Below are 20323 nucleotides of genomic sequence, written 5' to 3'. Positions count from 1 at the left end.
AGTATCGATGTGACCAAAGCAATACTCTATTAGAATCACATTGTTCCCCTTCCATTTTCTGGTGTATCCAATTAAAAGTGGTACATGTTATACTCTTAACCATGAGCAAACAATCAGGGATATGATTTTCTAATTAGAAAAAGGGAACACTTTTTTTTCTGTTCTATCGTTTATTAGTTGTGCTAGGAAAATCCTAATGGATGGAGTTCCTCTTTAGTTTTGATAGGAACATAAACTTGTGTAAACCTCAGAACCTTTAATGATTCATTCTCTGTTTTTTTGAGAATGGTCGTGCTCCCCCAGACGTAAATATAGAGTTTATCTTGATAAATAGAATATATGAATTTTATACAATTAATTGATATCAGAGAAATAAGGCTCCACATAATAATATTTTTTAAAAAATTAAATATTATTATTTAACGATAATTTATTATTTTTCATGTACAGAAAAAGTCAACAATAAACTTGATGTTTATCTAAATTCAAATTAAAATGTCAAGATGAATTTGTTTTATTAACAATTGATGATTTACAAATTTAATACGTGACGATCTGGTACCAATTAAGAGTTTTCTTCCATCGTTATGTGATGACTCAATATTAATTTTTTTTATATATAATTGAGGGTTTTTTTTTTTTTTAATTGGGGATACTCAGTACCAATCTCCATATTTGAAACATACGAAATTTAGCATGATTAAACCAGCTTAAGACTTCTGGATAGAATTTTTTTGCAGTCTTCAAAAAGCAAACAATCCAGAGAGCTAAACTAAGCCACCCAATAAGTGGGACGAGGATTAAAAGAAGCATAACTGATGCAAGAGCTCCGGAGAATTGACTAATGGCACTGACAACAAGATGGGAACTTGTGCTGATAGCTGGGAGATTCATTTTAGTGATTAATGCCACAACATACATGAAGAGATTAACAAAGAACGCCAACATATAGCAATAGTGCGTATCAAAGGGAGTCTCGTCTCTTCCTTGGTATTTTGTCTGAAGGAGTGTGCATGATGTATTTATGGTAAACACAATTACAGCATGAAATTTGATGCGGCAATTTAGTTCTTCCTCGTTTTCTCTGTCGACAGGGAAGAATAATGAACTCCATTCAGTGAAGCAAAAACTATCTTTGAAACACCTGAAAGATTATTGTAATGGTAAACTAATAAGGATGCTGAATTGCTAAGCAACTGACCTTTGAGAGTGATGGCTGGTTGATTCGTTGTTACCCATTTTCACTTGTAATTTTCCTTCTCTGAATTTTCTGTATTGCTCTGTCACCCCACTTCTGCCCCAGTTTAGACTTAGTGACCCAATATATATTGTGTCAGTCAACGAATAGGCTTCGTTCAATTAACACGTTAAGAATAGTTATCTTAAATGATGCTCTCCCAACTTAAATGATATGGCAACCATTAACTTCAAAAGACGTGAATACTTTTAAGAAAAATAGAAAATGTGAGACCCAATTCCATCGCCATAAAATGTCAAAAGTGTACTTTTTGACACTTGACTTAAATGATGGCCTCAATTTTTTTTTTTCCTAACACGTACAGTGGCCTTCTTTGCATGCATGCCACGAAGGTATGAGAAAACGAAGATTGAAGAAACAAAAAAGAACATTTCTCCTTCTGGGAACTTACCCTCCACTTTGTCACTATCTGGCTAGGTGGAAGCTCACCCCCCTCCTCTCCGGTCAATAAGAAAGAAGAAAATAAAAATCAAGAGAGGCAACCAAGTGTCAGGAATTCGATGAACTCTGAAAGGCCAGATGTTAGCAATTCAACATCCTTATTAGGTACCACTACTTTAGTTTAACTGACCTTTCAATCAAGTATCAATAGAGGCATAAGCAGAGAAATGAAATAGAAAAGAAAACAAAAGACAAACAGAGTTGAATAAACATTTAAAACACAAGTTTTGTGCAAAAAACATAATAGCTCAACTAAAAACAACAATCTCTGGGAACTAACATCAACAACAGTAGATTATACCCATTACTTTGACATTAGCAGGTTCAAAACAGAAGATTGTTCCAAGGTGCCTGACTATCCAGATACGAAACACAATTGACTACGAAAACCATTGTCCAAACATATAATGATACAAACAAAATCAAAAATAAAATCATACTATTTTTCTGTACTACTCTTCTAACAAAAAAAGTAACCAATCAAACCACTGGTTTATCATACCACTACATTAAAACCAACATGTATAAATGGTGTGGATTTTCACAGCCAATAATTTTCAGCACCTAACTTCTAAGTACTTATATTTCTACTAAGTGCTAAAAAGTATACATATATGCTGGAAATGAAGATGATCCTATTGACTTTCTTTATGTCATAAAAAACTGCGGTAAATGAGCAAGAAGAAAAGAAATAAATGTATTTCAAGTGCAATATCAAACATCACAACAACTATCAGCCATGTAAAATCACTGCATGAAAACAAACAAAACAAAAAGTAAGAAGAAGACGAATCACAGAAATTCAATAGCAAAAATTCACTAAAAAAATGATTCTGTTTTATAGGAGCATCAACTGACTCGCACTCAGGAAGGCAATATCTTCTTCACTCTTTTCTATTCTTTATTTCGTGCATGCACACATACATACATATGTATCTTCTCTAATTTCATATAAGAAGAAACAAATCTAAACAGTACAATTTCTTCCTACTATACTGCTTTTAATTGGGTTTCTTAATCTTAATTAATGTATCAAGTCTTCCCTAACAATCAAAATATATTCTCTCACATAAATTTCTAATAAATTTCACATCAACTTGCCAACCAGTAATTCTGTTCTCTGTTGTTTTCATAGAGATTTATAAACAATCAAACAGCATTCCACAATCAAGACTTCAAGCAGAACGCAATCCAGAGAAGGCAAAAGATTGGACAAAGAAAGAGACACAAAATTTTGAACATGCAATCAATACCTAGCAAAGATTGTAAGTGAAACTATTGTAATTGTCAATGACGATCATAGAATTCTTGTTGTTTTTCTTATTCAATAAAAGTGAAGCACATGAGTTCGATACAGCTGATGGCAATGATGCTTTTCCAGTGAAGAAAACCTCTTGAATGCATATATTCTACTCTATTAACCTGGAAAAAAAAAAAGAAAGTTGAAAAGGGGTAATTAAAAATAAAAATAACCTGAAAACTTATTACTTACCACAGAAAAGTCAGATATACTTACCAATTGATGAGCAAGCATCAAGTTTTTAACGAGAGTTTCCTGTTGCAGTAGTTGAACAAATGTCCCAGACTCGGTCCAAGAAGATCGATTACCATGACATTATAAACTGCCTCAACTCCAAACCACTTCAAGTAGGGAATACCCGCTATCAAAGAGAACTCATATCAAGATAATTAAATATAAAAATAATGTGCTTTTTTAAAATTTGTACAAAGAAAGAGAGGAATAGAATATTCAATATAAAACATCAACCTGCCAGACAACATGTCCAGAGAAAGGTTTGCACTTGAGTATTTGAACAAATTGTTTAAAGACTTAGTTGATTTATGGAAAGGAAAGGAAGACCTGATATTCTCTTTCTAAACCAGCAATTACCAAGTCCAATAGCATAAAATTTTATATCAAAGAAAATTACTGGCTTCCGTCAGACCAGAACTTGCATGTATTTCTCTTTTTTTGCTTTTTCTTGTCCAGTGATAGTGCAGTGGAAAAGGATAACCCTAGTCAAATTACGATGTAGTAAAAGATAATTTTTAAAGAAAGACAGAGAGAGGGGAGAGAGGAGAGACAGCGGCTTACTTCTTCCTTGAAGAAGCATATACAATTTTGACTCATAATGAAGCTGTGGATGCTTGGTCTTCACAGATGCCTGTCATTTGGAACAGAAAAAGAAATATTAGATCAAGGTCATTGCCTTTGAAATTAGAAAATATAAAATGTCAAATAAATAAAAAATGGTTTCCGCCTATCACTGCTTATTATATTCAATGCCATGATTAGCAATTTTGTCACACCAATTTTACAATGACACATTCTTACACTGAGAGGGAGTCCAAAGTGGAGGGAAAGCGAAAAACGAAAAGCCCTAGATGCTGATTTTGGGAGAGAAAAGAACAAAGAAAGAAAAACAAAACAAGAAAAAGGAAAATGAGTGAATATCCGCAAACGTCCCTCAGAAATTTTAAAAATGACAAACTCACCTGTCACGCTCCTACATAAAGTACGTATATTAAATTTATTATATTTAAATTTTGGTTTACAATTAGAATTAGAACAAAAAACATAAAAAATCTATATTATATTCATTTTATCATTTATACAATTAAATTAACCAGCCAAGCCCATACGAACTCAAGCCCATGGCCAGAGACCTGCTGCCAGAGCAGAGACATCTTCTCATTTGTTTTGGGAATTGGGCGTGATAGGGAATTCCTATATGGTCAGCAAAACCCGTATTTTAAAAGTGATGTCCGAACCAATGGGCCATATTATCAAGCCTTCGGAGCGAACAAAAGATTAATTAGATTAATTTATTTAATTTTTTCATAATTAAATTAATTAATATTATTTAAAAATCAAATAAATTTACAGAAAATTAAATATTACTTGATTAATCAAATTACATCCATTAATTTGGTTCATAATGTATTAACTGAAATTTTTAGACTCAAGCCTGATATTTTTAATATCATTTTTCTATACTAATTACTAAATAAATAAAATTAAATTATAAATTCTTAGTAAAATATTAAAATATTTCAATAAATATGATTAAAATTATTAAAAGCTTCAAATAAACATAAACAAAAGTACATTTTTTTTTAAAGTTCATAAACAAAAGTACATAAAAATATAACTACCTATATACATCATAAATCAATTAATTCTGTTAATCGGAAAAAGTATTTTCAAAATCAACATCGATCAAATTAATTGATTTAATCGGGTTTAATTTTGAATTAATTAAACCATTTTTAATCAAATTTATTTGATTAATTTAATTCACCCTTGCATGTTCTACATCTTTGATTTTGCCTTTCCACATTTTCATTGCCTCTCCAATTAAACTTTGAGGAAAAAAATAAACATATTACTATCAAACAAAAAAATTATTAAAAAGGCATGGAACTGCATGCAATAAAAAAGAAAAAAATTGGCATTTTCCAAAGAGCAAAAATCACATATTCCTTTTTTCTAAATTTATTTAGGTATGCTACTATACATTTTTCAATGCATATATTTATGTCTATGCCATATAGAGTTGCCACTTCCATTCCCGTAGGAGATTCTGAGGAATCATTCTAAGAATCATCGTCTCCCCAAAATCTCTCTTTTCCATCGACAATCATTCACCTATCTTTATCTCACATCACCAATCAAGACAGACTGGGGGTGTGGGACCCATTCCATTGATCATGTCAATTCCCCTCACTGATTCGAGCAAAAACTCACCTGCATGTCAATTTAGTCCTCCATAATCTTATCATAATAACATTTACAAGAACAATTAGTCACAGATTAAATTCTCTTTTAATTGGGTCGTAAATTAAAACTATATGTAAAATAAAATTAAATTCTCTCTCAATATCCTCACAAAAGCACTTGCTCATGGATTGAATCTTCTTTTTAATACCCTCGTAAGAACCCTCACTCACTTCACTCTAGTTTCATCAGAAACGCTTACTCACACAGTCACACTCATTAACTTCAAAAGAAGGTGGCATTCACCTAAAATAAAAAATGGAAAGTACGATCACAGCTCGAGGGTATCCAAAAGTGAAGCTTTCAAAAGATTCTGATCACACCACATGATCTCAAAACCTGAAGGAAGGCAGCATCCGCCTAGAAGACAACATGGAGTTACGGTGTCAGCTTGGGAGTATCCAAATGAGAAGTTTTTTTAATTGTACAATAACTCAATGTTATCTACAAATTAAAATTCTAATCAAATCAAAATTCACTAGTTTTACAAGGATAAACGATATCTATATATCATTTTTACAAATAAAGATTTTGGTCTCTCATTTACCTTTCACTTCAGTTCAGTTTGAATGCCAAGAGATAACTTTCCTTTTGATAGCCATTCCCTTCTGCTTCTTAGCCAGAAGGATTCGTTTTTACTTTTTCATTAAACACTCAGAGCAATTGAACAGGTTATTGCTGTCTGTCATTAGAGATGGATGCAGGCAGCTCTGAGCTCTGCTCCAGTGCCTGTAACTGTTAAGTGGTAGGATTTTCAGAAATTGATGTTTGTTTAAACTCTAAATCCAAACCAAGAGGTCCAGATTAACGTGCTTTGTTATTCTTCTTTTGAGTTGTCTGAGAGACCAGCCATGCCCATACGAACTCAAGCCCACTGCCAGAGGCCTACTGCCAGGGCAGAGGCAGCTGGCCATTTGTTTTGAAAATTGGGGGTGATAGGGAATACGTATATACGGGCAGCGAAGCCCACTCTTTAAAAGTGATGTTAGAACCATAAGGCCATATTATCAAGCCTTCGGAGCAAACAAAGGATTAATTCCGATTAATTTAATTAAAAATTTTAATAATTTAATTAATTTAATACTATTTAAAAATCAATTGGATTAATTGAATAAAGATTAAATATTAATATTGCACGATTAATATTTGATCATTAAAAATAACGATTGCTGCATTGGCAGGGGCTGCTCGGACAATTTGTTAAAAGGTTGGTCTGTTCATCCTGTGGGTGCATGGAATATTTGATCGTAATAATGTTCGGACAGTTGCTGGGCCGTGAGATGATGTAGAATGATGAAGCTAAGTTAATGAATGGATATGGCTTTGTAAGTATGGATCTAGGATGGTAGGATACAAGATTGGAGCTAGGATTTGTAGGTCTATATATGGCTGTGTAAGTATGAAAGCCATGAATAGTTAGTGAAGAGTTTTTATTTTGGGATTGATCAATGCTCAGTTTTTGTTCTAGAGGCAGTGAGCTGTAAATTATTTTGTGTTGCAGCTAACTTTCCTGCTAATTACATTTTGTGCGCAATAGTACTCTTTGGTAGTTGTAAAGTTTTTCATGCTCGAACCAGATTATTATGTCATGAATCCTAAATAAACAAAAGAATTGGATTAGAACATTAATTGTTAAGGCTAATAAACTCACTTTTTAAAAATGAAAATTGCACGATTGCTCAGAGTTATTGCTGTCTGTCATTAAAGATGGATGCTTACTGAACATAACTGGAATTTATTCACATTTGTTTGGAAATAAAAAATGTACTAAGAGAAATCTTGGGGCAGGCAGCTTTGAGCTCTGCTCGAATGCCCATTTTCAGAAATTGATATTTGTTTTAGACTTTAAACCCAAACCAAGAGTCAAGATTAACTTACTTTGTTACTCCTCTTTGAATTTTGAATTTCGATCTTACCGTCTAAGAGACCAGCCATGCCCATACGAACTAAAGCCCACGGCCAGACGCCTGCTGCCCGAGCAGAGAGCTTTTCATCCGTTTTGGGAAATGGCGGTGATAGGGAATGCCTACTATGGGCAGCAGAGCCCCTTTTAACAAGTGGCGTCCGAACCATAAGGCCATATCGTTATTATCAATGATTAAATCGATTAATTTAATTAATAATTTTAATACTTAAATTAATTGAATTGACTGAAAGTTAAATATTAATTGATTAACCGAATTAGATCAACTAATTTGGTTGATAATGATTTTTTTTAATGAGGAACTTAAACTCTTTTTATTTACATGTCCTATAGAAGCATTAGTAATTTATTAAAAGTCCTAATAGTTTAGATATTGTGTTATACAAGGATTAGTAATTTATTCCAAGTCTTAATAGTTTAGATATCGTATTGTACAAGGATTAGGAATGTTAACAGGATTTTCTCCTTATATAAGGAGTCTCCGTGAAACAAAAAATATCAAACTTGCTGCTTGCTAGATCTTGTTCTTAATTTTCTACTCCATGTCGAGGAAAGAAGGATCAACAGAGGGGGAGAGTTCTTCAAATTGGGCTAATATTGTAGGCGATGTTTTAAGATGCATTGCAGATAAGACTCACTCAGTTCAAGATCGTACTCGGATGGGCACAGTCTGTCGATCTTGGCAAGCTTCACTCAAGGATAAACAAATCATCTTTCCTATTTGTTTGATGCTTGCAGAGAAAGAGGATAGTGACAAACGTTGTTTTTACAATATATCAGAAGAAATCTTCATTGAGCTGGAATTGTCGGAGATTCGAGGAAGGAGGTGTTGGGGTTCTCCTTTTGGTTGGTTAATAACCTGTGGGCTTGATCTCGAAATTCAATTGTTTAATCCTTTATCAAGAGCCAACCTTGCCCTTCCTCCACTGAATACCTTCACCCACCGGAAACATTGGCAAAATCGGACTTCTGAAGACGTGCGTAATTATTTTATAAAGAAGCTCTTGTTATCCTCAAATCCTGCTTCTCCGGATTGTTTTATTTTCGCAATTTATTCTGAATATAATTTCTTAGCAATTGCAAAACCCGGCGATAATAAAGCATGGACTCCTATTAATGTTGCCCCTACCCCTATTGAAGCTACCCATATAATTCGATTCGATGATGTCATTTGTTTCAATGGTAGTTTCTTTGCTGTTCAAGATAGTGGTCAGCTATTTTTATGTCAAGACATAGATGCATCTCATCCTAATGCTGTAGAGTTTGCCTCGGTGCCTCCAACATGGTCTCCAAGGGATGCTGGTTGGACCAAATATCTAGTTGATATGGTGTGCTGTCCCGCATTATTCAACCGTATGGGTATACTTCTGACATCGGAGAAGGGTTTACTTCTGATAGCGAAGAAGAGATAGAAATATTTACTTCTGACAACGAAGGAGGAGATAACTTTTTCACAAAAGAATTTCATATTTTTAAGCTGAATATGCAAACAAGGAACTGGGAGAGAATTTTATCACTGGGTGATCGATCCTTATTTTTGGGAAATTGCTACACTTTCTCTGTCATTGCTGCAGATTACCATGGTTGCATGTCTAACTGTATTTACGTCACTAATGATTATCTCCACAGTGGTGGTTTTGATATAGGTATCTACAATTGTGAGAAAAAGGAGACGTTGGATCTTTTCCCTAAGTTAGATAACCGGCAATATCTGCGGTCTTCATTCTCACCGCCATTATGGTTCATTCATTGCCCTCACTAGCAACAAGACATGATTTTCTTTGTTTTCCACCCACCATCTTCAATTGTGCTTGTAATTTAGTTCTACTTTATAATAGAATTTCCTGTTTCTTGAAGCAATCACTGTAGCTCACGGAATATACGAACACACATTCAAAACTACAGAAAAGTTGTTCAAGTTCTTTTAACTTCAGAAAGCGAGCTCACTATTTTGAGCAAAGAGGCCAGCTTTAGACCATTGCAAGTGTCTCCAAATCGGGGGCTGCAAGCCAAGCTGTGTGCCCATGTTTATTGTTAATGAGAATTTCCATTAGTTAAGTACACATAACGTTGCAAAGCCTTTTAATCCAGAAATTAGAATTTTCGTTAGTTAGGTAATACAATACGGAGAGAAGGCATGAGACTAAAACAAAAAAAAAGAGTAAAATATTTACTCCAGATTCGTTAGTTGTGTATTTCTTAAAAAAGGCTCTTAGTCAAAATCTATAATTTTCGTCTAGACATAACTTTTCAAATAAGTGTTTTCTCACCTTCTTTTCCTCCCCCTTCAACTTCTAGAAGAAAGAAAAAACAAGGGACAATTGAAAAGTGTTAATCACACATGCTGAAAGCTGCTGCCATATTTATGTATTCACATGAAAATGAACGTATTATAGAATCATTCATGGTGATGATATATGGTAGTAAAGCTGATATTACATAGGCACCTGCATATACTATTAAGATATATTAAGTCGTATTTGACATTCGAGTATGGCAAGTACTCATCTCTAAAATTGATAGATTGTACTGAGGAATTAATTCATTGAATGCCCCTAACCATCCTTTTCTTGGCTTGAGGTTTGAATGCCCATAACCATCCTTTTCTTGGCTTGAGGTTTGCTCCCTTCTCTATAATAATCAGGGGCCTATGCATTTGCTTGTTGACACTACTTTCTTTCGACAGGAGCGACTAGAAAATTTGGCCGGAACCATCAGGGCTCTGATAACTTGCAAATAATAGTGATTTAAGCCTTTTTAACTCAGAAATTAGGGTTTCTAGTGAGATTGTTTTGCTATCTTGAAAAAAGGATATAATTAGTTATGTAGGCTGCCAAGTGAGGGATCCTGGTCAAAATATACAGAGAGATGAGCTTGAGATATATATATATATATATAAAAGGGGTAAAATGATTTGTTAATTGTGTATTACCTAAAGGAGGCTCTTAGTCAAAACAATATTTGATAGTGCGCTTCACTTGGACATGACTTATCGCACAAGTGTTTTGTTTCCCTCTTTCCCTCCCCTTCAACTTTTAGAAGAAAGAAAAATGAAGGGACAATTGCAACCAAATGCCAACTTCAGGTATTATCATTTTTTTTCTTTTTTGAGTTGTAATAAACTGATTAAAATGATGGGCAAATTGCATTGAGTCTAACCTAACAGTTCATGAATAAAGAAGGCAGCTTCAAGCACGGAAAAACCCAGTCACCCTCAAACAGCATTACCAGAAAATTCAATTATAACCTGCCTTCAAAGAAAAGAAACACTGCTTTTATTATGAACTACTTTAGAAAACCCAAAATGACCATAATGTCCTAAAGTAACAGGAAATCAATTCTATTTTAGCTCATAGGTCATCCTCTTGGCAGCTTCCTCGGCAAGTACCTTCTCTTTAATAGCAAATCTGAGCAATGAGACAATCAATACAATGCGATAGTACCGGAGTTTTGACTATGGCCAGCCGCACCCAAACGGACCTGAAAATCCAACAAAAAAAATATGCATATTATTGACTTACAAAAGATGAAACAGAATCGTTATGACAACAGCAGTTGACATGCAGGAGAACCACTTACATCTTGAATACAAAGAGATGCAGCAACAAGGAAATTTGGATAAATTTCAGTGCTTTCTGACAGAATTGACTTTTCAAAATCTTCACATGTGAGGAGAGCTGGACCTATTGCTGGTTTAACATCATTAACATTGCACCATTCCTCAGAGTTTTCAATTCCAGGAGAAGTCAAATTTGATATAACATGCCTGTCCACAAGTTCAGGGATTCGGAATGGAAAGTTTGATGGCATATGCTTCGTAGCTATCCTACGGGAAACATGGACACCACCCTGAACTAGTGAAAGCAAGTCTTTTGGCCGGCCATTGGAGATATCATCTGCAGGTTTCTTCTCTGCAATGACAAGAGAAAAAAGAAGCATATCAGCTCACAGTTTATCGCTTGAGACCTAAGCAGATTCATTTGTAGCCAGATTACTCTTTTTACTTCAGAAATAAATGCTAACGCACCTTCATCAAGAAACAAATTAATCTTCTGCAGAAGACTCATCAAAGTCTTCTGCTTCTTCTGCTGTTTCGCTTTGAATATGCCTTAGATTAACGTGAGAGTGGACTGAAAGCTCCACCTCAGTTTCGAAAAGTTGCAGACAATGTCTGCGTGTGCATAAGAATGCATTTCCATGTGATTTTTTGATGTGGTCGAGGTATCCATTCTTGTAATCATAAGTAGTCCTACAAAGATTGCATAAGATGTTGATCTTTCGAGCTTTCCGACTTCGATGTCTGCCTTTCGTCATGTCCTGAGTACACTTTAACGGTAGCAGAAGCAATTAGAATAAGGTTGAGGGTTTAAAACCTCAAGAAAACAAAATCCCAAGGCATCAAGAGTTTAAAACCTAAAAAAAATAAAATCCTAATGCATCACATTTTCAACTATTTCATAAAAGATTAAGTCATATAACAAGAATCCAATTAAACACTACACTAAAATACCTGATTACTAATGCTGAGAAAGAGAAAGTGTAAAATATCCAGATTTTTTACAAAAGATTGAAGAGAGAGTAAGAAAGATCAGGAATTATCAAGAAAAGTAGAAATACCTTAAAGATTGGAGAAAAGAGAGAGTAACAAAGATCAACCTAAACCAAGAAAACTAAAACTATTTGAAAGTTTGTTGGAGAATATACTCTAGAGATGAGAGCGTAAGCAGAATCAAAAAGATTGGAGTAAGATGAGAGTAAGAAGGAAATCAAAACTGTAGGGGCAGAGATGAGTAGAATGCTCTGTTTAAAAAAGTAGGGTAGGGTAGGAATATATATATATATATATAAGAAAAGAAATAAAAAACAAAAGAAACTAAGAAAAAAATGAATGAGAAGAGATTAAAAAGAAAGAAAGAAAAAAAGAGAAAAAATAAAAGAAAAGGAAACAAAGAAAATTGTATATATATATATATATATATATATATATATATATATATATATATATATATTAAAGAAAAGAAATAAAAAACAAAAGAAACAGAGAAAAAAATGAATGAGAAGAGACAAAAAAAAGAAGAAAAAAAGAGAAAAAATAAAGAAAAGAAAAGGAAACAAAGAAAAGTGTTTGCATATACGTGTAGATATGCATGTAAATACTAGCATGCATTTCAAAACAATAATAATAACAAGAATACCATTTTCACTTGTAATTTTCCTTCCCTGAATTTTCTGTATTGCTCTGTCACCCCACTTATGCCCCAGTTTAGACTTAGTGACCCAATATATATTGTGTCAGTCAACGAATAGGCTTCGTTCAATTAACACGTTAAGAATAGTTATCTTAAATGATGCTCTCCCAACTTAAATGATATGGCAACCACTAACTTCAAAAGACGTGAATACTTTTAAGAAAAATAGAAAATGTGAGACCCAATTCCATCGCCATAAAATGTCGAAAGTGTACTTTTTGACACTTGACTTAAATGATGCCCTCAGTTTTTTTTTTCCTAACACGTACAGTGGCCTTCTTTGCATGCATGCCATGAAGGTATGAGAAAACGAAGATTGAAGAAACAAAAAAGAACATTTCTCCTTCTGGGAACTTACCCTCCACTTTGTCACTATCTGGCTAGGTGGAAGCTCACCCCCCTCCTCTCCGGTCAATAAGAAAGAAGAAAATAAAAATCAAGAGAGGCAACCAAGTGTCAGGAATTCGATGAACTCTGAAAGGCCAGATGTTAGCAATTCAACATCCTTATTAGGTACCACTACTTTAGTTTACCTTGCCCTTTTCTAGAACTTTCTTCTTTCTTTCCAATAATAATAACAATATTTCAAGTTTTTTTATCATTATTAGATTTGTGAATCATCAAATGTTAAAATTTTATAAAATTTTTCTTTGCTTACCAGCAATATGAGTAAAATAACAAAATAAATTAACCTCGATATTTGGATTTGGGTTAAGATAAATATTAAGTTTTAGTTTTGATTTATTGTTGCATTTTTTTGCTTGTGAAAGATAATTATATATTGTTGTTAAATAGCAATACTTAATGTAAAAAGAGATAATAGTGTTTGGAGTCTTGTTTCTCCGATATCAAATGATTGTATAAATTTTATATGTTTTTTTAATAAGACAAACTCTATACTTGGAATATTAATCTAATTTCATAGATATATGTAATAAATAGTTAGTTAACTTTAAACAAATTAAAAATCACTAAAAAAAAGTTTTTTTTTTATAATTTACATTAACCTATAATGATAACATATTGAAGTAAGTGTAACGGGATAGTATAGCTGGATGGGGCTTGAGTAAAATTTAAAAGTTAATTAAAAATATGATTTAATTTCAATATTAACTAAATTGCATATACAAAATGATATATTTATGTTTTTAGTAGTTATATCCAAAAAATTAAATATTTTTTAATTTGAGAGAAACGGGATTCAAATTGTATTCTTTGAACAAAACATACATATATCAATCACTAAGCCATATTTAAATTCAAGTTAATATCATTTTAATTAAGATATTAAAAAATGAATATGTTCATTAAAATGATTTGGCTCAAAGAATAAATGAAGTTTCAGGAGATGGTGCGTGCAATTATCATATCATATCAATGAAAGAGCATAGTTCAAATAAAAAAGTCCAAATATATATTATATATATATAATATTTTTATTTCAGAGATAGTACGTACAATAGTAATATGTCATGCAATTAGAAGGGATGCGATGGGAGGCTTCTCTATTTGTCGGTCGTGTCATGCCAAAACTTTTTTTGAATAAATAATAAGATGCGGAATATTCAAGTGTCATCCTACAGGAAATGTCATTGTGGAACAATGCTTCTCGTTACTAATTTTTTTGTTCAATGTCAATGTCAAAAATATAAAAATGGAAAGTATAGGGTTGTTGTACATAGTTCAATAATTTATAAAGGAAAAAAGCAATCAATTATTAACATATTGTAAGTCTGTTCGTATTTTGGAAATGGAAAGAAAAAGACTGCCATAACGTAGCAAAGCATCTGTGCTTGTAAACCAAAACGTGATTACCAATAAATAAACGAAAAAAAATTGAGAAAAGGAAACAAAATGTTGGTGCAAGTTTCCATGACTAATGACTGGTTGGTTACAGCGAATTAATTATGAAGCTCTCCACGGCCTAACGTGCCCATCACCTGTGAGACTTTCTCGTCGCCGATTGCAATATGGTACAAGGAGGGAAGACTACAGGGAAATCCTTATGCATGCAGCTTTAATGATTCATGCCCTTTTTTCCCTTTTTCAACAATGGTACCTTCTTCCCAAGGGGTACATATGGAGTTTATTTTGATGAAGAAAATATATAAAAAGTTTAAACAGCCATTTGATATGGGGACATAAGGCTCCACACGATTGGTTTTAGACCGGCACGCTACTTTGTTCCGCCGTCAAGCTGCGTCTCAGCAGCAATTTCAGTATTTCCAACATACGAATATTAGTATGGTAAAACCATCTTAAAAATTCCGGATAACATTCTTTGACAGCTCTCGCAAAGAAAATAACCCAGAGGGCGAAACTAAGCCATCCAAAATGTGGGACGAGGATTAAAAGAAGCAGAACCGATGCAAGAGCTCCAGAGAATTGACTAATGGATGGGAACTTGTGCTGGTAGCTGGGAGATCCATTTTAATGACCAATGCCGCAACAAACATGCAGAGATTAACAAAGAAAGCCAACATATGGCAATAGTGCGTGTCGAAGGGAGACTCGTCTCTTCCTTGGTATTTCGTCTGGAGGAGAGTGAATGATGTACTTATGGTAAACACGATTACAGCATGAAATTTGATGCAGCAATATAATCTTCCCTCGTTTCCTCTGTCAGACAGTGAAAAAAGAATTAGCCGCAGTTAGCGAAGCAAAAGACACGCTTTCAGACAGGTTTTACAATTAAAAAGTTAAAGAAAAAGGCGAGGTCTGAACTTTAAAGTACTGGTAAGTAACAACGATATTGAATTGCTAACACCAAGAGACCTTTCAGAGGCTGAATTGCTAACAGCGAAGGACATTTCAGACTGATGGTTTGCTGAGTGGTTGCACATTTCCGATGGGTTCTGATTTTTCCTTACTTTGAATGCTGTCATGCTCTGCCACCCCGCCTGTATAGTGCTTAGTTTCCGCGGTGTACTTTGCGCGGGGATTTCATCTCCGCCAGCTTAGTATTTCGAAGGGAGACTTGTCTCTTCCTTGGTATCTCGTCTGGAGGAGTGTGCATGATGTACTTATGGTGAACACAATTACAGCATGAAATTTGATGCGGTAATGTAGTCTTCCCTCGTTTTCTCTGTCAGACAGTGAAAAAGAATTGGCTGCAGTTAGTGAAGAAAAAAACATGCTTTCAGACAGGTTTTATAATTAAAAAGTTTTAGAGAATGGTGAAGGTCTGAACTTTATAGTACTAGTAAGCAATAACGATGTTGAATTGCTAAGAGCAACGGACCTCTCAGAGGCTGAATTGCTAACAGCAGAGGATATTTCAGGCTGATGGTTTGTTGAGTCGTTGCACATTTTGGATGGGTTCTGATTTTTCCTTACATTGAAATTTGTCAAGCTCTGCCACCCCTTTCTAGTGCTTAGTTTCCGCGGGGATATCACGTCCGCCAGCTTAGGACGGATCTCTCTATAGTGTGTAAAGATAGTTTCTAAGATGTCAAATTTATTTAAAGATTCCTCCACTCAAGTATCTCGTCTGTAATACTATTTTTTTTTTAACGAAAAAAAAAACTTTGTTTTTAATAAAATAAAATATTATCATATCAGCTATAAAACACATTAATGTCGTCTTACTTACAACAGTTAATAATAATATGCATAAAATATTATATTCAATATAAAAAGTCATAATGGATTATTTGTTGGCTTCTTGTGTCGTTTTCCCATTCTTTTTTGTTTCTTAGCCTTTAATCTCTCCTCTCTCTCTCTCTATCTGTCCAGGGGGCAACTCTTTCTTTCGAAGTAAAAAATCGAAAAGAAGAGAGAGACAGTGTTTCGGTGTGGACAGAGATAGACAGTACTTGAAAATCCTATGTTGGTCTCTCATTCACTTCAGAGATGAACGAAAATGTTGAATAGCAAGAGATAACTTGCCTTCTGATAGCCATTCCCTTCTGCTTCTTAGCAACAAGGATTCATTTTTACTTTTCTTTTTTTTTTGAATAGTATCGGGGTATCATTAAGACGGGTGTGAAGAAAAATCACCACCCTGAGAGATGATCAAAATGTACAAAAGTCTCACGGTGAAACAGAGGTTTGACTGCTATATCCGCTTATTTGCTATATACCCGCTCAAAACTCATGCCCCTTTCAGGACTCACCACCATCCTGTACAAGAGGAAACCAACCCCCAGAAACAGAAGAGAGAAGGACTAAAACAAAACAAAAACCGTACTCAAAATCACCCCTGTCAACACACAGGAGAGCTTCCCCCTACACAGAGCAACTCCTTACAACACAAAGTGAGAGCAGGAGAGAGATTCATTTTTACTTTGTCCTTAAAACACTTGAGCAATCGAACAGGTTATTGCTGTCTGTCATTAAAGATGGATGCTTACTGAATATAACTGGAGTTTATTCACTTTTGTTTGGTAATCAAAAATGTAGTAAGAGAAATCTTGGGGCAGGCAGCTCTGAGCTCTGCTCGAATGCCCATTTTCAGAAATTGATATTTGCTTTAGACTTTAAACCCAAACCAAGAGTCAAGACTAACTTACTTTCTTACTCTTCTTTGAATTTTGAATTTCGATCTCATCGTCTAAGAGACCAGCCTTGCCCATACGTACTAAAGCCCACGGCCAGACGCCTGCTGCCCGAGCCGAGACAGCTTTTCATTTGTTTTGGGAAATGGCGGTGATAAGGGAATGCCAGCAGAGCCCACTTTTTTCAAGTGGTGTCCGAACCATAACGCAATATTATTATTATCAACGATTAAAGCGATTAATTTAATTAAAAATTTTAATAATTAAACTCATTGAATTGACTGAAAGTTAAATATTAATTGATTAGTCGAGTTAGATCAACTAATTTGGTTGATAATGATTTTTTTAATGAGGAACTTAAAACTTCTTTTATTTACGTGTCCTATAGAAGCATTAGTAATTTATTAGAAGTCTTAATAGTTTAGATATTGTGTTATACAAGGATTAGTAATTTATTCCAAGTCTTAATAGTTTAGATATTGTATTGTACAAGGATTAGGAAAGTTAACAGGATTTTCTCCTTATATAAGGAGTCTCCGTGGAACAAAAAATATCAAACTTGCTGCTTGCTAGATCTTGTTCTTAATTTTCTACTCCATGTCGAGGAAAGAAGGATCAACAGAGGGGGAGAGTTCTTCAAATTGGGCTAATATTGTAGGCGATGTTTTAAGATGCATTGCAGATAAGACTCACTCAGTTCAAGATCGTACTCGGATGGGCACAGTCTGTCGATCTTGGCAAGCTTCACTCAAGGATAAACAAATCATCTTTCCTATTTGTTTGATGCTTGCAGAGAAAGAGGATAGTGACAAACGTTGTTTTTACAATATATCAGAAGAAATCTTCATTGAGCTGGAATTGCCGGAGATTCGAGGAAGGAGGTGTTGGGGTTCTCCTTTTGGTTGGTTAATAACCTGTGGGCTTGATCTCGAAATTCAATTGTTTAATCCTTTATCAAGAGCCAACCTTGCCCTTCCTCCACTGAATACCTTCACCCACCGGAAACATTGGCAAAATCGGACTTCTGAAGACGTGCGTAATTATTTTATAAAGAAGCTCTTGTTATCCTCAAATCCTGCTTCTCCGGATTGTTTTGTTTTCGCAATTTATTCTGAATATAATTTCTTAGCAATTGCAAAACCCGGCGATAATAAAGCATGGACTCCTATTAATGTTGCCCCTACCCCTATTGAAGCTACCCATATAATTCGATTCGATGATGTCATTTGTTTCAATGGTAGTTTCTTTGCTGTTCGAGATAGTGGTCAGCTATTTTTATGTCAAGACATAGATGCATCTCATCCTAATGCTGTAGAGTTTGCCTCGGTGCCTCCAACATGGTCTCCAAGGGATGCTGGTTGGACCAAATATCTAGTTGATATGGGTGGAAACCTTTGTGTGCTGTCCCGCATTATTCAACCGTATGGGTATACTTCTGACATCGGAGAAGGGTTTACTTCTGATAGCGAAGAAGAGATAGAAATATTTACTTCTGACAACGAAGGAGGAGATAACTTTTTCACAAAAGAATTTCATATTTTTAAGCTGAATATGCAAACAAGGAACTGGGAGAGAATTTTATCACTGGGTGATCGATCCTTATTTTTGGGAAATTGCTACACTTTCTCTGTCATTGCTGCAGATTACCATGGTTGCATGTCTAACTGTATTTACGTTACTAATGATTATCTCCACAGTGGTGGTTCTGATATAGGTATCTACAATTGTGAGAAAAAGGAGACGTTGGATCTTTTTCCTAAGTTAGATGACCGGCAATATCTGCAGTCTTCATTCTCACCGCCATTATGGTTCATTCATTGCCCTCACTAGCAACAAGACATGATTTTCTTTGTTTTCCACCCACCATCTTCAATTGTGCTTGTAATTTAGTTCTACTTTATAATAGAATTTCCTGTTTCTTGAAGCAATCACTGTAGCTCACGGAATATACGGACACACATTCAAAACTACAGAAAAGTTGTTCAAGTTCTTTTAACTTCAGAAAGCGAGCTCACTATTTTGAGCAAAGAGGCCAGCTTTAGACCATTGCAAGTGTCTCCAAATCGGGGGCTGCAAGCCAAGCTGTGTGCCCATGTTTATTGTTAATGAGAATTTCCATTAGTTAAGTACACATAACGTTGCAAAGCCTTTTAATCCAGAAATTAGAATTTTCGTTAGTTAGGTAATACAATACGGAGAGAAGGCATGAGACTAAAACAAAAAAAAGAGTAAAATATTTACTCCAGATTCGTTAGTTGTGTATTTCTTAAAAAAAGCTCTTAGTCAAAATCTATAATTTTCGCCTAGACATAACTTTTCAAACAAGTGTTTTCTCACCTTCTTTTCCTCCCCTTCAACTTCTAGAAGAAAGAAAAAACAAGGGACAATTGAAAAGTGTTAATCACACATGCTGAAAGCTGCTGCCATATTTATGTATTCACATGAAAATGAACGCATTATACAATCATTCATGGTGATGATATATGGTAGTAAAGCTGATTATACCTAGACACCTGCATATACTATTAAGATATATTAAGTCATATTTGACATTCGAGTATGGCAAGTATTCATCTCTAAAATTGATGGATTGTACTAAGGAATTAATTCATTGCATGCCCCTAACCATCCTTTTCTTGGCTTGAGGTTTGTTCCCTTCTCTTAAATAATCAGGGGCCTATGCATTTGCTTGTTGACACTACTTTCTTTCGACAGGAGCGACTAGAAAATTTGGCCGGAAACATCAGGGCTCTGATAACTTACAAATAATAGTGATTTAAGCCTTTTTAACTCAGAAATTAGGGTTTCTAGTGAGATTGTTTTGCTATCTTGAAAAAAGGATATAATTAGTTATGTAGGCTGCCAAGTGAGGGATCCTGGTCAAAATATACAGAGAGATGAGCTTGAGATATATATATATATATATAAAAGGGGTAAAATGATTTGTTAATTGTGTATTACCTAAAGGAGGCTCTTAGTCAAAACAATATTTGATAGTGCGCTTCACTTGGACATGACTTATCGCACAAGTGTTTTGTTTCCCTCTTTCCCTCCCCTTCAACTTTTAGAAGAAAGAAAAATGAAGGGACAATTGCAACCAAATGCCAACTTCAGGTATTATCATTTTTTTTCTTTTTTGAGTTGTAATAAACTGATTAAAATGATGGGCAAATTGCA

At 34.4% G+C, this 20323-nt stretch overlaps 3 protein-coding genes and 1 long non-coding RNA gene across 5 annotated transcripts; 2 read left to right on the top strand and 2 right to left on the bottom strand.

The window, feature by feature from the left end:
- Window positions 1–709: 709 nt before the first annotated feature.
- On the bottom strand, window positions 710–4137 carry LOC18614361 (uncharacterized). Of its 2 annotated transcripts, XR_016023605.1 has the most exons (6): window positions 4035–4137; window positions 3795–3864; window positions 3216–3360; window positions 1650–3121; window positions 1202–1309; window positions 710–1084 (listed from the first exon to the last, which is right to left on the bottom strand). It is a non-coding gene; the product is annotated as an uncharacterized LOC18614361 (long non-coding RNA). The 2 variants fall into 2 exon arrangements; XR_016023610.1 differs by lacking the exons at window positions 3795–3864; window positions 4035–4137 and adding an exon at window positions 3468–3624.
- Window positions 4138–7943: 3806 nt separating this feature from the next.
- LOC148764830 (putative F-box protein At5g55150) lies at window positions 7944–8813 on the top strand. The gene has a single exon (XM_088802927.1). The coding sequence runs from the start codon at window positions 7944–7946 to the stop codon at window positions 8811–8813; it is 870 nt and encodes a 289-aa protein (XP_088659053.1).
- A 1736-nt stretch (window positions 8814–10549) lies between these two features.
- LOC148764829 (uncharacterized) lies at window positions 10550–11766 on the bottom strand. Its single transcript, XM_088804688.1, has 3 exons — window positions 11429–11766; window positions 10981–11312; window positions 10550–10881 (listed from the first exon to the last, which is right to left on the bottom strand). Exons 1-3 carry the CDS (start codon window positions 11466–11468, stop codon window positions 10825–10827), a joined length of 429 nt encoding a protein of 142 aa, XP_088660814.1. The 5' UTR covers window positions 11469–11766; the 3' UTR covers window positions 10550–10824.
- Window positions 11767–17743: 5977 nt separating this feature from the next.
- Window positions 17744–18976, top strand: LOC148764828 (putative F-box protein At5g55150). Its single transcript, XM_088802924.1, has one exon. The coding sequence runs from the start codon at window positions 17744–17746 to the stop codon at window positions 18974–18976; it is 1233 nt and encodes a 410-aa protein (XP_088659050.1).
- The last annotated feature ends 1347 nt before the right edge of the window (window positions 18977–20323 follow it).

The sequence above is a fragment of the Theobroma cacao genome, chromosome 1 (genome assembly GCF_053813885.1).
Source record: "Theobroma cacao isolate CCN51 chromosome 1, ASM5381388v1, whole genome shotgun sequence".
In the NCBI taxonomy this organism is placed as follows: domain Eukaryota; kingdom Viridiplantae; phylum Streptophyta; class Magnoliopsida; order Malvales; family Malvaceae; genus Theobroma; species Theobroma cacao.
This window is presented reverse-complemented; position numbering and strand designations above follow the sequence as displayed.